The sequence below is a fragment of the Limulus polyphemus genome, unplaced genomic scaffold (assembly GCF_000517525.1).
Source record: "Limulus polyphemus unplaced genomic scaffold, Limulus_polyphemus-2.1.2 Scaffold76733, whole genome shotgun sequence".
NCBI lineage: Eukaryota > Metazoa > Arthropoda > Merostomata > Xiphosura > Limulidae > Limulus > Limulus polyphemus.
In genome coordinates, this window is record NW_013742329.1 from 3825 (window position 1) to 19071 (window position 15247).

The 15247-nt window shown below is 37.8% G+C and overlaps 1 protein-coding gene across 1 annotated transcript in view; it reads left to right on the plus strand.

Moving 5' to 3' along the window:
• The first annotated feature begins 2622 nt into the window (after positions 1 to 2622).
• LOC106477614 (glutamate carboxypeptidase 2-like) overlaps positions 2623 to 15247 on the plus strand; it is a 28626-nt gene continuing 16001 nt past the window's right edge. The window contains exons 1-2 of the mRNA XM_022381131.1: positions 2623 to 2794; positions 3426 to 3599. Coding sequence (XP_022236839.1) covers positions 2750 to 2794; positions 3426 to 3599 — 219 coding nt within the window. The 5' untranslated portion in view covers positions 2623 to 2749. The remainder of the gene's footprint in view (positions 2795 to 3425; positions 3600 to 15247) is intronic.

Here is a 15247-nt window from a genome sequence, read left to right on the forward strand (position 1 = left end):
TCTGCAAATTGAATCAGGCACTTCTCTAATTTTTTCCAGTAACTATATATTTCTTATAGTCTTTTGAACCTATCGCATCTTTCGTTTAATTGCCTCTTTGTATTTCACTTAGTTTCCTCCGTCTAGCTTCCACACCTTAATCTTCTCAATTCATTTTCTCTCTTCGTTCTTCTTCTTCCTCTTATTTTTCATCTCCATTATCAGCATTCTATGTTGCCACTACTTCTCCTGGCATCACCTTTACATCCAACACCCTTTTTCTGTCTCACCTTCGAATTAGGATGTAATCAATCTGCGTCTTGTTCTGGTCACACGTGTATGCTAGCTTTGTCTGTCACCGATCACACGCCAATTTTTCCACCGCTGAAGTCAGGTAATGTTTCATAAAAATACTAATGTCTGATGAGAATCCACTGAAGCTAAATAATTTGTAATGTTCGAACTTTGTAAAGGTTCCTGGTCAAATATCTTAAGTTTTCCGATTGATAAGCGTTATAAAAATCAGAGTTATAGCTTTCGAAATTTTATAGCACATTGATTATAGCGAACTAAGAATAGACACTCCCATTGGTTTTATTTATAGCTGTGTGGAGGTGTTCTAGAAATTCTAGTCTTACGTGACAATACTAGTTAAAGTGTTTAAGTACACACACATATATTGTTGATTCTTACTCTTGAGAATCTTCTACAAGTTTGGAGAATAGGCGGGAGTTTCGCAATACCTATCTAACAGTATAAGTTATGTGTGTTTTTAAATATAAACTTAACCTAAACAACGTTCATATTAAAATAAATACGTAACAAATTCGTTACAGTAACCCATTGCTTGTCAGGAACAACTCCGTACTCTCTGCCATTTCTAGCAATCTCTCTTCTTTCTCGTTATTTATCCAATAGCGTCTCTCCTCATGTGTCCCTTCAAACCCGTCCATCTTCCCTCCTACATGTGCACTCAGGTCTACTCTCACAATCTATTATCCCTATAATCATCTAGCGTATGTGCTAACTCTCTATCTCTTCCAGTTATTTGCAAACATTCCAGGTTACTATCCCAGTTCTCTTCTTCAGCCGCTTTCATTGGTCCAACGGTACCCCTTGCTAACTTTTCACACTGCCCAAGGAATAGTAGTGCGTGTCGTTTATGGGGGACGCCCTAGCTCTATGGCATACCATGTGATTTTTCTCCATATTTGTTTTACAAGGTTTTTCCACGCCGGTTGCAAACTTTGTTAGCAACCCTTTTCATTTTTAAACCGGTCTTCTTACCGGCTATAGCGGAGTGGCATAGTTTGTTTTAATAGCAAGCATAATTTATTATTATATGTTATGCCTCAAGATTTGCTGGTAATTTGTTCTTTTGAATATACGAATTTATTTCATTATTCTATAATTTTGAGTATTCTTTGTTATATTTAGTAAAGTCAGGAATATCGGTATTTTGACATTTTAAAGGCTAATGTTAATATGTTTTGGTTAGAAAATTAATTATATGTATCTTGGCTGTGAATAAAAGAAATAACTAAAGTAAACGATCTACACAGAAATGAGCTCAATTACACAATCTGTAGACTGTAATATAGGTGACGCGCAGGTAAACAATTTATTGTGTATGGGTAGCATGAAATTTCGACACAAAATAAACTGCTGAACAACTGGTAGCTGTAAGTTTTATATGTGAGTATTTCAGAAATTTAAATAATTCTTTATGAAATTTATATGAAAAATTGAATGACACGTCAATAAATATGAATAAGTTTTACTGGTGGATTTTATTTTTAACTTTTTAGTATTACTGTTAGTTTTTGATTAACTTTTTTGAAAGTCATACTGTTACTAAGTGTTAAACTTATAGTCATAAGATTAAATTTAAAACTACAAGTAAAACCATAGTCTACGTCTTAAAACTAAAAGTTCGACTTTTAACGTTAGTTAGTCTAAGATTATGTAAAATTAATATTATGAAGTACTACTACTAGTACTAGGTCATAGTTCATAGGGTAACAACATTTTACGCCTATTGCCTTATATTTACAAATTACATCGATTATCTTAACAAATATGTTACTGTATTTATTGCCACTCACGGGATGTTTAGCGTGGTATAACTACTACTACTAATAGCGTATTGCAGCATTTTAACAATAGAATATAAAACCCTATTTAATTCAGGCGTCAGGTGTGTACTATTTAAAATGGTAATTTAACCTTCATCTTTGGAGACGTATTCCAAAACAAACAAAATAAAACTTGGTTTTGCAAGGTGAAGTAAGCAGTTAAAAAGGGTTATAAATAAGTTTTATTTCATTGTAGAAAAATAAAATTATGAATTCTAACACAGTGTTCAAAGTACACTTTATCTGTTAAAGGGGGTGCCTGCTGAGATGTATATATTTTCAAATAATTTATCACTACGTAGAGTAGCTATTAATATATACCACACATTACTTTTGTTTATTTTAGTAGGCTTTACAAATACATAACCACATGTTGTTTAAAGCAAAAACATTGACAACTCTGCCAGAATGGAGGAGTCATACAGACCCCCCCCCCACTGTTTTTAATTATAATTGTTAAAAGTAGTTCTCATTTCTTATAGGGGATTTGTAGCCCTGTATTCCCCATATATCAAATCCTGTTTCCATGCACAAGTGTAGAAAATAACCCTGTACTCTTGAAACATGAAGACTTGCATTGAAATAAATGAAAGAAGATCCTGAGAGCTATTCAAATACAAATACATTTGTTTCCTATGGCACTCAATTCTAAATGTTTACATCACATAAGTACAAAAGAGGTAAATACACATTTTTTTACCCATTTATGTTTCTAGTGTTAAAGTAATGATCATGTACATGTAACTGGTGGGAAAATAATACAGTTAACATGAAATACAATCCTCTCAGTCTTACTCATCTGAAATAAATAAATGTGTCTTAAAAGCAATCGTTTTCACTGACTGGTTAATTCCTTCTTAAATATAGCTTAACTATTTGCCTCTCCACATAGTCTGTTTATCAAGAAATGTTTGTTTAACACAAGGGAATTATATTTATGGAATGTTTAAAGCTTTTTGTTAAATAGTGCTGTAGTAATGTCATTGTACCATGTTGAAACTAATTGTACTTGCAACAATAATTTTAATTTTTATCCAAGAAATGTCATGGTGTGATATTAATTATTTGTGTTTAAGAAAGTACAGTGTCAAATGTAGTTATGAGGTACTCGGTACATTTTAATTTATCAGAATAAGGCTGCAGGTTCAGTAGCATCGTGTGTTTTTCTTTTTTTTTGTAAAACAATGTAAATATTCAGTCCCTACCTCCCACCCCCTTTGTAAATAGTATTTAAAATTAAGTTAGTTAAAGACATTTTGCTTACAAGGTTAAGATTTCAACACAATTGGATGCTTCTTTTTTTTCTTTCAGTTTTATTCAGTTATAAATTCCAAAATGGCTGACTATATTCGAGGGAAGAAAGCATACACTAAGTGGGATGTAGAGACGGATAATGTTGATTTGGACCTTCCAATGGATGGACAACCTGAAGTGCACGGTTATAAGCCTGGTTGGTTTTCAGGAACTAAAGGAAAAGTTTTAAAAGTGTGTTTCGCTGTAACAGTATGTTTAAGTTTACTGTAATAAAATATTTTGTGTATGTAATTCTACACTTGTACAAGGATGTACTGCAAATAATTTGTTATGCAAAACTTGCCTTTTTAGTGGCACATAAAAAAAAACAGCTCTGAGTTTTAAATTTGAAGTAAAATACTATGATTTTAAATGTAAAGGGCATGGTTTGCAGTAATGATTAGTATTTACATGTATCATTGAAAACCATTCATTTATATAAAATGAGTTTCTACATGTAAAAATACTAATTTTACATTGAGAGTTTCAAAACAAACTTAATTTTCTAACCTTTCCTTACTTTGTAAAGATACTAAAATTTCTTCTCCAGAAAACTGGAGAAATAGAAATATTAAAATACACCTCAGAAAAAAAGAAAAACAACTTAATTTAACAATTCTAATAAAAATTTAATAATGCTGTAGAAAATAACCAGAATTCATGATAAGAGTAAGAAAAAAAATCTTAGTTTTTTTTGTTATAAGTTATCTCTGGATGTTTACACGGTTACTCAGAATAAAACTAGCTACCAAACAATATTCCACTTGTAAAGGAGCTTAACTGTATTGTACGTGATGTTTTGACATGCATGTATCCACATGATTTTACAAGTCAATTGTTTTTGCAATTATAATCAATCATAGCCTCAGCAAAACACAACTACAACACTGACCATATCATCATTTGGAACCAACTAAAATAATAGACATTAGCAATGCCTTTCAAGTACAGGATGGCCCAAAATGATTTTTCCTATATTTTAAAATTTAATTATTAAATAACTAAAGAAATACAACAAAACAGTTTTCAACATCTTGTAGCCTAACTCAAACAGTTTTTATTGTCGTGTTTTTTTTTTCACTCCAATGAGTAGTGTTACCTCGTAAAATGGCAACTTTGTAAAAAAAGACTTATTGTATCATTTGGCTTGAAGAGACCAAGTCAGTGACTGAGGTACAGTGTAATTATAAATGCTAGCACAAGAAAGAACCACCATTGAAACCAACTATGGAGGAATGGATGAAGAAGTTTTTGTAATTTCTACATTTGGGGCTCGAAAAACCGCTATGAAATCATGCATGAAAACCCAAAGGTGAATGTATGGTGTGGTCTCATATGTGACAGCATTATTGGCCCTTTCTTTTTTTGCTGATAGTACTGGAAAATTTTGTGATTAGAAAACTGGAGGAAATGCAACCATATATAATCCTTCAGTAGGATGGTGCTCCACCTCACTGGAGTTTGTTGATCAGATGCTTCCTAGATCAGACATTTCTGAGGCAATGGATTGGTTAGATGTTCAATTTTGTGGCCTCCACATTTGCCAGACATCACTCTACTGGACTTCCTTTTTTGGGGAGTATGTTAAGGACATCATGTATTGCACACCTGTAGTAAACATCATGGAGCTAAAGATCAGGATAATGGATGCCATCTCCACTGTAACTTTAGGCATGTTGCAGCAAACGTGAACTGAAATCAAATGTCGGTTAGACATGGTGAGAGCCACTAATAGTGCACATGTAAAAGTCTACTGACATTTTAATAAAGACTATTTGAGTTGGGCAACAAGATGTTAAAAAGTGCATGGTTCTCTTTCTTTAGCTATTTCATTAGTAAAGTTTAAAACAGGAAAGATAGTTTTGGACCACCCTGTATTATCAACCATATTTTTAGTTATATTATTCTTTACATCTCTGCACACAACAGTTATTTCTCATATGTCTGTCTTTGAGATTTTGTACATGTCACTAGCCTTGAGCTATCTTCCACCTAAGACATCTGTTTTAACAAGAATTTTGCTAGTGCATAATGTAATCATCATGTGATAATAGCCTTCCACCAATATTGGTGTAACACATCCTCCATTCGTAGTAGATCCCAATAAGCACTTGCAATTAAAGTTAACTACATTTTTTCCCTTGGTGATGTTACAAATGGACATTTTTCTTGAAGTTTAAACTTTGTTCAGAGTAGTGAGATTTGTGCTGTTTTTATTTCAGCACTAACGTTCATTCATTTTATTTTATTTTGAATTTCATTTCAATGTACACCTTTAAAAAATTCTGGAGAATCCACACTACTAACTCTACCTCCTCTCAAGTCTTTGGAAATGTAGCTAACTCTGACCTTTAATAATGCTTGGAGACCTGATGATGACAAAGCCTTGTCGAAATGTTGTACATTTGCTGTTATGTTAAACTTATATTAAAGTTTTTCTTTATTACCCATTCAAACTGTCTCCAAGCATTATTAGTCTCAAAGTGGGTTCCTCGTCATCCAATTTAACTCTGACCTTACTTCATCTGTTGCCACTGGAGGCTCATTAAATGTGGAGAATGTTACTGCCATTGTTAAACACATTGTGGATTCATTAATATCTTCACTGTCTCATCTCCCTGTCCCTACATTGGGAGAGTGTTCCCCCTCTTTCTGAACACTGCCATGAGAATGACAGTTTTGATCATCTCTTTCCACCACCTGGATTTGAACTAGGCTTCTCTTTACATGTAGAGGCAAATTTATCTCCAAATCTCTTTGTGGATTTGATATCTCAGGTTTGTTCTTTACTTTCTTTTCCACCTATGCCTTTTGATTATTCATGTTCCTTACTAAATGCCTCTTATGCTGAGGATTATTTGGTTTTCCTCTTTCTCCAGACATGTGTACATGTTGACATATTTCTGGATCAGCTTTGTTCACACTCTCAAATACTTTCTTCACCACCAGGATTCTTTTGTCATGGCTTTTAGCAGTTCCCCTTTTCAATTTTTGTATTCCCAAAGCCTGGAGTCCCTTTTACCTAGTTGGAGGGCTAATCTCTTTGTTCCAATTACTTTCTCTAGTGATCAATTCTGATATGATAGCTTACCTTCTCACACACAACAGATTTTCCTGATTTGTGCTGTCCTCTATATGCTCAGATTTTACTCGCCACAACCCTTGATGCTTCTACCTATCCTTACATGATTACACGTGTTTATAGTTGTGCTGCAACATGCAACAACCCTCCACCAATAGGAGTGTGAAACACTCTCCTTGTACAGCTGACTTTGAACTGTAGAGGGCTATCATCACTTCTCAATTTGGTCATTGTGTGTAAAGAAGTGTATTTCTCTTTGCTCGTAAACTTTTCAAGTTTAGACATTTTTCAGTGGAAGTATCTACAAAGACATTGTTTCACAAGAGTTGGTAACTCCCACTTTGTCTGGTGTGAAAAAACACTTGTTTATGCTAGCCAATGAACTATATTGGTGTTAGGTTTGTCTTGGTATGTTGGGAGAGGTGACAGCTTTTGTGCGGTGGGTGGTGGAATCTTTCACGTGGCCTAAGCCTTCAATTGTACCTGAATGTACCTCTGTCTATGTTTCTCATTTGTAACGGAAAGATTTTGCCGATTTTTTTCCACCTACCTTTGCCTCCTACTCACATTGTCTTGATTATACCCAAGTTTTTTTTCATAATTTTGTGACTAGGTTTCTTGGGTATGTTTTTTACATATTCAATTTTTTACTACTACTTTTAGGCTTACATACTTCGTCATCTTTCATTTGTTACCCCATATGAATAGGTGTTATTTCATGTTGTATTGCCTTTCTTTGACTCCTAAACTCTGGAGTTTTTACTTCAGACTTGGGGGTCAGATCCTCTGTCTTTTGTTTGCCGTTCTTAGGCTTAAGTTTTCCTGCCTTTGTCTTGCACACACTACCCTTTTCTGTAATTTTTTCCTTATTTAACATTCTTTCTGTGGTCATCCATCATTCCCCTGTGGGGTTTTTGACAGATGCTCAGAGGCATGTTTATCTTCCTTGGCATTTTCACTTTTTATTTGGTTGATCCTTTGCTACAGTTGGTTGTGGCATGATGCCCTTGTTACTCAATTGCTTTTGCCTCCCTTATATTTCTTAGGCCTTTATCTGTTTCCTTTCATTAGCTTGTATGATTTTACTAGTGTGCTGGTTGCTCTGATTTCATATGTTAGTGTCACATGCCAAAGATTTTGCCTTATCCTTACTTGTTTACCATCTCTCCTGTGATCCTTCTATGCCTCTCTGTTTCCTGTCCTCCTGCTTCTTCTTCTCTCACTGTCACCATTTCCCAATCGTCCTTCCACTGCTCATAGACTTTGGCACTATTAGTCTTGACATTGACTGTTTTATAGGCTCAGAGTCAGTAGGACCTGTTTCATTTGATTTATGGGTCTTTGCCTTTTGTTTGAGGCCAGTTGTTGAGTACTGGGATTTCTGTCAGAGAGCCTTAACCTTTGTTCTTTTCCTCTCCTTCTCCAATGTCTTCTGTTTCCATTATTTTACACCCTCCAAGGGATTTTGTTTTTTGCCAGCATTGATCTGTGTCCTTGATGGCTGCAGTCACGATTAGATAAGTTTCTCATTCTTTTCCAGGTTTTATTTTCATGGTTCCCAGAAAATTAACCGAGTCATGAAAGATGTAAGACTCACACATAAAACTCAGTTAATTTTCTCATCCACCCTCATTTTTCCATGAGGAATTTCTCACTCTACAATGACCTTTCTCCCTAGGTTTTGGATATGAGTGATGGACATCTTTGATGCTTCTTTTCTCATTTGTCACTGTCCCAACAAGCTTCTTATGACCATCCTTTTCTCTTCCTTTGGGAGACAGCACATTTGGGTTGGTTGGTTCAACTTAGATGATTCACATCTCACTCCTATTTCGTTTCTCATTCATTTTGATATTTCTTCGTTTATATGTCTTCAGGGCCCAACATTTTACTCTTCTTTTGAGGGACATGGAATGAATGGTTTCCCGTACTATATCCTCTCCTTCCCTTACTGTGTGGGAGGTTCTCTCTCTTTTGAGGACTTGGGTTTCCATGGAATCTCATAATCCCTTGGGTCATGCTCATTTGCAATGTCTACAATGGACTGCATATTTTCTGGGTCCTTGCTTGGGATCTCTTGTCCTCAACTATTCTTCTTCCTCTTCCTTACTTAAAGGCTTCACCTGGTGACTGGATAAAACTACCCCCATGATGGGCATTCCTTTTCCTCTCTTCTCTGGGTCTTCCATGACTGTTTCCAGATGCCTCCTTGACGAGATAGGAGGCATATCTCAATTCTCATATGAATTCGGGTCCTTGGAACCACGACATATTGTCCCTTCAAATCCAGCTCTTAGTACTTTTAGCATGACCAAGAATTTTGGATCTTTTAAGATAGTTCATAGTAGTCTAATGAGATACATAGAGTCAACTCAGCAGTTGCCTTCTTTATCAGTCATCAAGGGGGGATACTTTGTCTTGCTCTCCCTGTTTCCTCACTATCGACCATGTTTTTATGGGCCCATTCTATACCAGTACATTTAATAGCTTGTTCTATTCTGGGTTCCCTAAGTCTTGTCATGGATCATATCTCAAGACCCACCAAGATACTACACATGGATATGTCCATCGTTCCTCTGCAAGTGGTTGTGCTCTCATCTGAACACTCTTCTTCTAGATGTTTTGCCACTTTTCTCAATATCCTACTACCCCTTTCTGATCCCCTGCTTCTCCTCCCTCAACCTTACTTGGGAATGCTCTCCATCAAGACTGATCCAATTTTTTTTCTCCATGCCTTCCCTCCTACACGTATTCTCTTGCATATTTTCCCTCACTATGAACACTCCATGCTGTGTTCTCCTGATAACTCCATACTGGCTGGCCTGGCCATAGCTTTCTCTTTTATACCTTCTCCTGTTCTTTTCCTTTACCTCTGTCACTCTCTACTCCTTCACCCTCACTTCTCCTACTCCCATCTAACAGTGTCATCACCTCAACTTTACATGTGGTTTTTGTCTGGTACCTTGCAAGACATTCCAGCCTCTTTACGTGTAGCCTTCCTTCTTTCTTGTTCAGTGCATTCTTCATCCCTCCTTGCCCATCTACGAACATTCCATAGTTGGTCTCTGCATCATGTTTTATTCTATTCCCCACCTTTCTGAATTTTTTCATTGGCTGTTTGATTGAGGCTTATCACTTTTGGCCATAGCTGGTTACCAGGGAGCTCTAACTAATAATTTCAGTTTTTCTTATTATTGTCCTATCTTCTCCTCCCATCTTTCATATGCTTTTTTGTCCATTTTGCCCTCTTCATCCTCCTCGACTTGCAATTCTTCTTGATTGGGACCCGAATACTATTCTCCATTTTTATCCTTCCTTTTTTCGACCCTTTAGTCTCTTGTTCCTTGTACCATTTTTTACTTAGGTTCTACTTGTTTTTTGCCAATCACCATGTGATATATGATGTGTATGCCATTGCTGCTTCATGTATTTTTTCCTTGCATTTTTCCATATTATTATCATTATGTTCCATTTGCATGGTTTGTTGTTCTTTTGCTAACTCTGCTCCTTTTCAGGGTTCATGCTCCCATCTGTTTATTCTTTGGAATCTCTCATTTCCCCAAGATGTTCCTCCTATTACTCTCAAGGAATTGCTACAGAACCTCATCTATTTTGCCTGTGCTTCATTGGATGTAGATTCACATTTACCCTTACAAATCTCCTCTTCAACACCCTACTCTTTCACTGGCTCTTCACTTCTGTCATCCTTTAAAATAGTTCGTGAAAATGGGCATGTGGACTACCACACTTACTCTCAGAAGACATTTTCTTCATTTTCTGGCTGTCTCTTATTTTAGATATCAACTTTCTCCTGTCGCCATAGTACATACCCCTTCCATGGTAAGTTCTCTTTTTGTATTTTACTGTAACAGTGGTCTATTTCTACATCTCTGAATCCTGCTCCGTGACAAGTGGTGCTTGACCAGATATGCTTAACTTTAAATCTGCACTATCTGGTTGTAGAGGTCTATAATGCTCACAAGACCACTAAAGATTGCCTCACAGTATCTTACTTCATAAATAAGGTCCACACCAGGCCATACCAACTTATGGACTCTCATGGGTAAAGCATTGGGATTGCTGCCTATCCTTTTGGTCCTAGTTGAATAAACAAGGACCAGTCTACTTTCAAGATAGGGTTTTTGTGGTCACCCATTGTGCTGTCTTACAGTATTACATTCCTCTGGACTGTCCACTGAATTGTGCCTCCCCTCTTTCAGTGAAGTATGGGAGTCCTTGCCACACACCAGTTCACAGCCTCTAGAGTTTGATCAATTCTACTCAATTGAGAGTAGGGTGGTGGTATTTTCTTGGTGTAGATGAGAAATACTCACCTCTTATTATAGACTGGAAGACAAACACTCAATGCAATTTGTTTTTGAGCTAGATGAATCCGCCATGTGCAGTTCACCCATCCAGCTGGCTTTTTCTCAACCTCCTGCTGCTTGAATGTCAGTTCCCAGGCAGTTTTGTGTTGGATTGGCATAGGACCAGCTAGCATAAGTCCTTACACATGTGGTTGGTAGGGGCCATCCTCCTACCATGGAATGGATGAAGAGTTTCCGACGCTGTCTGGTTTTGAACTGGAGTTGACCCATTATGTTTGGTCGTTGGAATGGAAGTTGTTATTCAGGTGAAGACAGTTGAGACCCTCATCCTACAACAGACTGGAAAATAAATACCTGATGCTGCCTGGTTTTGGATTGGAGTTGACCCACTGAAAACAGTCTGAGGTGTCCTAGCCACTCTACACTATTTAGCACATCCAATTACAAATTTGATGTGCATCTTTTCTGCCTGCTTTAGTGACACAACTCTTTACATTTGGCAAAGAGTATACCTGGTACAGATGGGGTGCAGTCTCCTATGAGAGTGACTTCATGAATTAGGGCATTACACTCCATGGGTTCTCTTCAGGTACCTTCCAAAGAATGCTCATCTAGGTAACTTTTGCACCAGTCCCTCCTACACTGAAAATCTATTTCTGATAGATTTTTACCTTTACTCACTCTTCCCACCCATCCTCCCTACTTCCAGTGCATCTTTTTGCTTAATCTTTAAGTTATGGTAGTGTTCTACAGTATAGAGAGAGTCAGCTGTACTATGAGGGTGTGTCGTACTCCTCATAGTGGAGGATTATTGCATTCTACAGTGCAGCTATACCACGTGTGATTATGTGAGGGTAGGTGGGAGTATCAAGGTTAGCGGTGAGCGAAAATTGTGCATGTAGAGGTCAGCATAAGTCAAGAAAAGCTATTATGTGAGAGCAGGTATCCACCAGAAATATATTTTTGGTGTAGGAAAATGTTAACATTTCTTCTTTCTTATCCTTCTCCTTCATTACTATCCTTTCTTCTCTGAAGCCCTAGCCCGTGATCCAGATAGTTTTTCTGGAGATCATCAATTGTACTCTTCAGTACCTTGACAAGAGTTTCGTGTTCTGCTTTGTCCCTTCTTATTTGGTTCATCTGTTGTAGAGACCTTCCAAGACATGCTGCCATTCTGTTTGCTCTTTGTCTTCCCCATTATTATCTCCATCTGGCTCTTTTACTTAGCCATAAAGTTTTCATTGGTGTTCCTAACATCTTGAAGATTTGGGCCAAAGCTGCCTGATATCAGTCCTTCATTTCCTTCATGATTTTTTGCCTGTACAAACTTTGTGACTCCATGTACATTTAGAACTGGCATGGCCAGGTGGTTAGGGTGCTTGACTCACAATCTGAGAGTTGCGGGTTTGAATCCCTATCCCACCAAACATGCTTGCCCTTTCAGTCGTGGGGGAGTTATAATGTGATGGTCAATCCTACTATTCATTGGTAAAAGAGTAGCCAAGAGTTGGCAGTGGGTGGTGATGACTAGCTGTCTTCCCTCTAGTCTTTCACTGCTAAATTAGGGATGGCTAGTACAGATAGCCCTCATGTAGCTTTGCATAAAATTCAAAACAAACAAAGAAACAAAACTATGTACATTTCTCTACACTGTGAACCCTCCACCTTTCTCTTTTTCTAGCTCTTGTTCCTCTACTTCTTCTCACCATCCACCCGCCCCGTTGAGTTGTTTGTGACTATCTACCTTTCTATCCAGTCAGTTTGGCCCTGTGGGGGCATGCCTGTTTCTTTGCAGACTTCTAGATCCAATTTGCAGCCATTTGGTGGGTCATTCCAGTTCTTACACAAGGTTTTTTTCATCATTTCTTGCCTCTTCCTCATCTGTCTCCTTTTCCCAATTCCTTTTCCTCCCCCTTCCAGTCCTCAGCATCTTTTGTTTTGTGTCGTGAGGTTAAAGTAGTGGATCTTTTGGACAAGAGTGTTAATTTCCCCTCTTCAGGGTTGTTGTCCCTTAAAAGACTGGAGACTGATGTCCTATCAATGACCTTTCTTCTCTCAACCATTATCTAGTGATTCTTCAGTTGAAGAGAAAGGATTTCTTCCTCTCCATGTGTTCTTTTCCCCTGGATTATGTATGACCAAGGTCAATGCCTTGGATGCCTTTCTACATATTATAATTGTCTAGTCTTCCCAATGTTTTTTTTTGGTTCATTCCCTGGGATCTGATGTACCAGTTTTGAGTTTCCCCTTTGGCTTCTTATGTATTCAACTGATTTGCTCGACATGTCCACAGTCTTGGACTTTGTGTCCATTATTATATGGATGATTGGCTTCTCCTTGCTTTTTCTTGGGAGGCCTTTTTCTTGGCTATGACATTTCTCCTCCAAAAAGCTGCTCGTCTGGGTTGGCTGGTCAAACTCTCCAATTTCCTCAATCTGTCTTAATATTTGATCCATCTTGAAGTACTTTTTTCAACTCTTCCCTCTATTGGGCTCAACCTTTTCCCATTCATCTGTGAGACATGGAGCATCAAGTTAGCTTGACTCTTTCCTCTCCTATAAAGCTTGTGCAAGAAGTTGTATCTCTTTTGGGTCTATCAGGTCTCTTAGACATTTTGTTCCTTTAGGCCACACTCATATGAGGCTTCTTCAATGGACTTTGAGTGACCAATGGAATATCTCCTGCAATCCTTTTTCCTCACTTATGATGCTGCTGCCTTCTCTTCTTGGGGATCTTTCTTGGTTGCTGGATCATGCCAACACTGGTTGGCATTCCACTGCTGCCTCAGTGTCTGGATTTCTATCTCTTTACCGATTCATCTCTTACAGGTTTGGCACACCCTCCTTTCCTTGTTGTTTGACTGAGGATTGTTGGTTTCTACCATAGGAGGCTGTTGGATGACCTTGTTTTGGCTTTCTCTGATTGTACTGATCTTTATCATTGTTTTGTCCAGTTTGAGTGGTCAGGAGTTATTTGGCATTCCATTTCAGGAATCCCACAATTATTTATTCCTGCCATGGGATCTCTCCTCTTCTAGAGATCTCTTGTTCGTTACTCTCACTTGATGGATTCATTGACTTATCCAGATTGTATTCATCCCTGGATGAGGATGCTTGCAGGCTGTATCATGTCTCCTCACATAAAATCCACCACTTGGCTCACACTCTGGCCTCACACTTTCAATGACTCTTGGATGAGATCCTCCTGGCTGGTATGTGGACTACACCTAACACCTTTGACTCCCATAACCTTTACCACCTGGCAGTTTTGTCTCCTTCATAATATTGCCTACCTCCAGTTGTCATTCTACAGTCTACTCACCATTTGATGGATAAGTGCCACTTTACTTCCTTACCTGTTTCTACTCTAATATGATTCACTTTTTGGAATCCACCCAGTTGCAGGTGTTGCCTCTCAGGGCATACTACTTCCCTAAATGTGCATCTAGTCAGGGGTAATGGAAAGTACTACATCTGTCCCTAGCTCCTAAAATGTCCACTGTTGAGATAATGTTTACTGCAAGACCAGTATGGAGGTACATATATTTGTATATATATATATATATTAGTTTTTGCAGTAACCCATTGCACTTTCTACAGTAAAAGACTTTTGCAGCAGTTAGGTCTGATTGAGTCTAGGCACACCTCTGGTGTTTTCCCAACATGAATTTCTCCCTCTCTGGACATTGAGTGGAGCACGGAGACCATTACCATTTACCAGTTCCTGGTTGCTGGAATGATTGACTTGGAGAGTTCTTCACTGATTGTGCAATCCCTCTGGAGAAAGTCTGAGTGAGCAGCACAATGCAGTGGGAAGTAGAGTTGGAGTGTCCTTGTCAGTGTGGTGTGGGTCACCCCTTTTATATGATATGCAAATTTCCCAGTGATTTGGCTAGCCAGATGGAGTAAAGTATTTTCATCCCATGACAAGCAGGGACCTGTGTCCTTGTTCTTATAATTTATGGTTAGTAAATCATACAACAGAACACATATCATACTGATGAACTTTTTTTCTACCTGTCCCTGCAACACATTAGCTTTGGCTTCTTTCTTTCATTTGGGGTGAAGAGTATAAGCTGTACAAGATGGATGTAGTCTTCTGTGAGTGTTTCCTGTCTTGTAAGCACTCATTATAGGGTGTCACACTACATGTGCTTTCCCCTTCAGTCACCTTCTCTGAAAGGAACTCATCTAGACATTCCTAATTGCACTGCCTCCTCCACCACATCAGTGTGGGATTCTAGCTATTGTGTGAGGTTAGAACATTGTTTTAGAAGTTCACATTTCCTTACTTGAAAATGTATTTCCAATAGATATTTACCTCACTGCACATCTTCCCACTCTTCCTCCTGACTATCAATGCACATTATTTTTGCCTTATGTAAGAATGAAGTTAATTTAGATTGCAAGTTCTTTTGGGAATCTACTGCA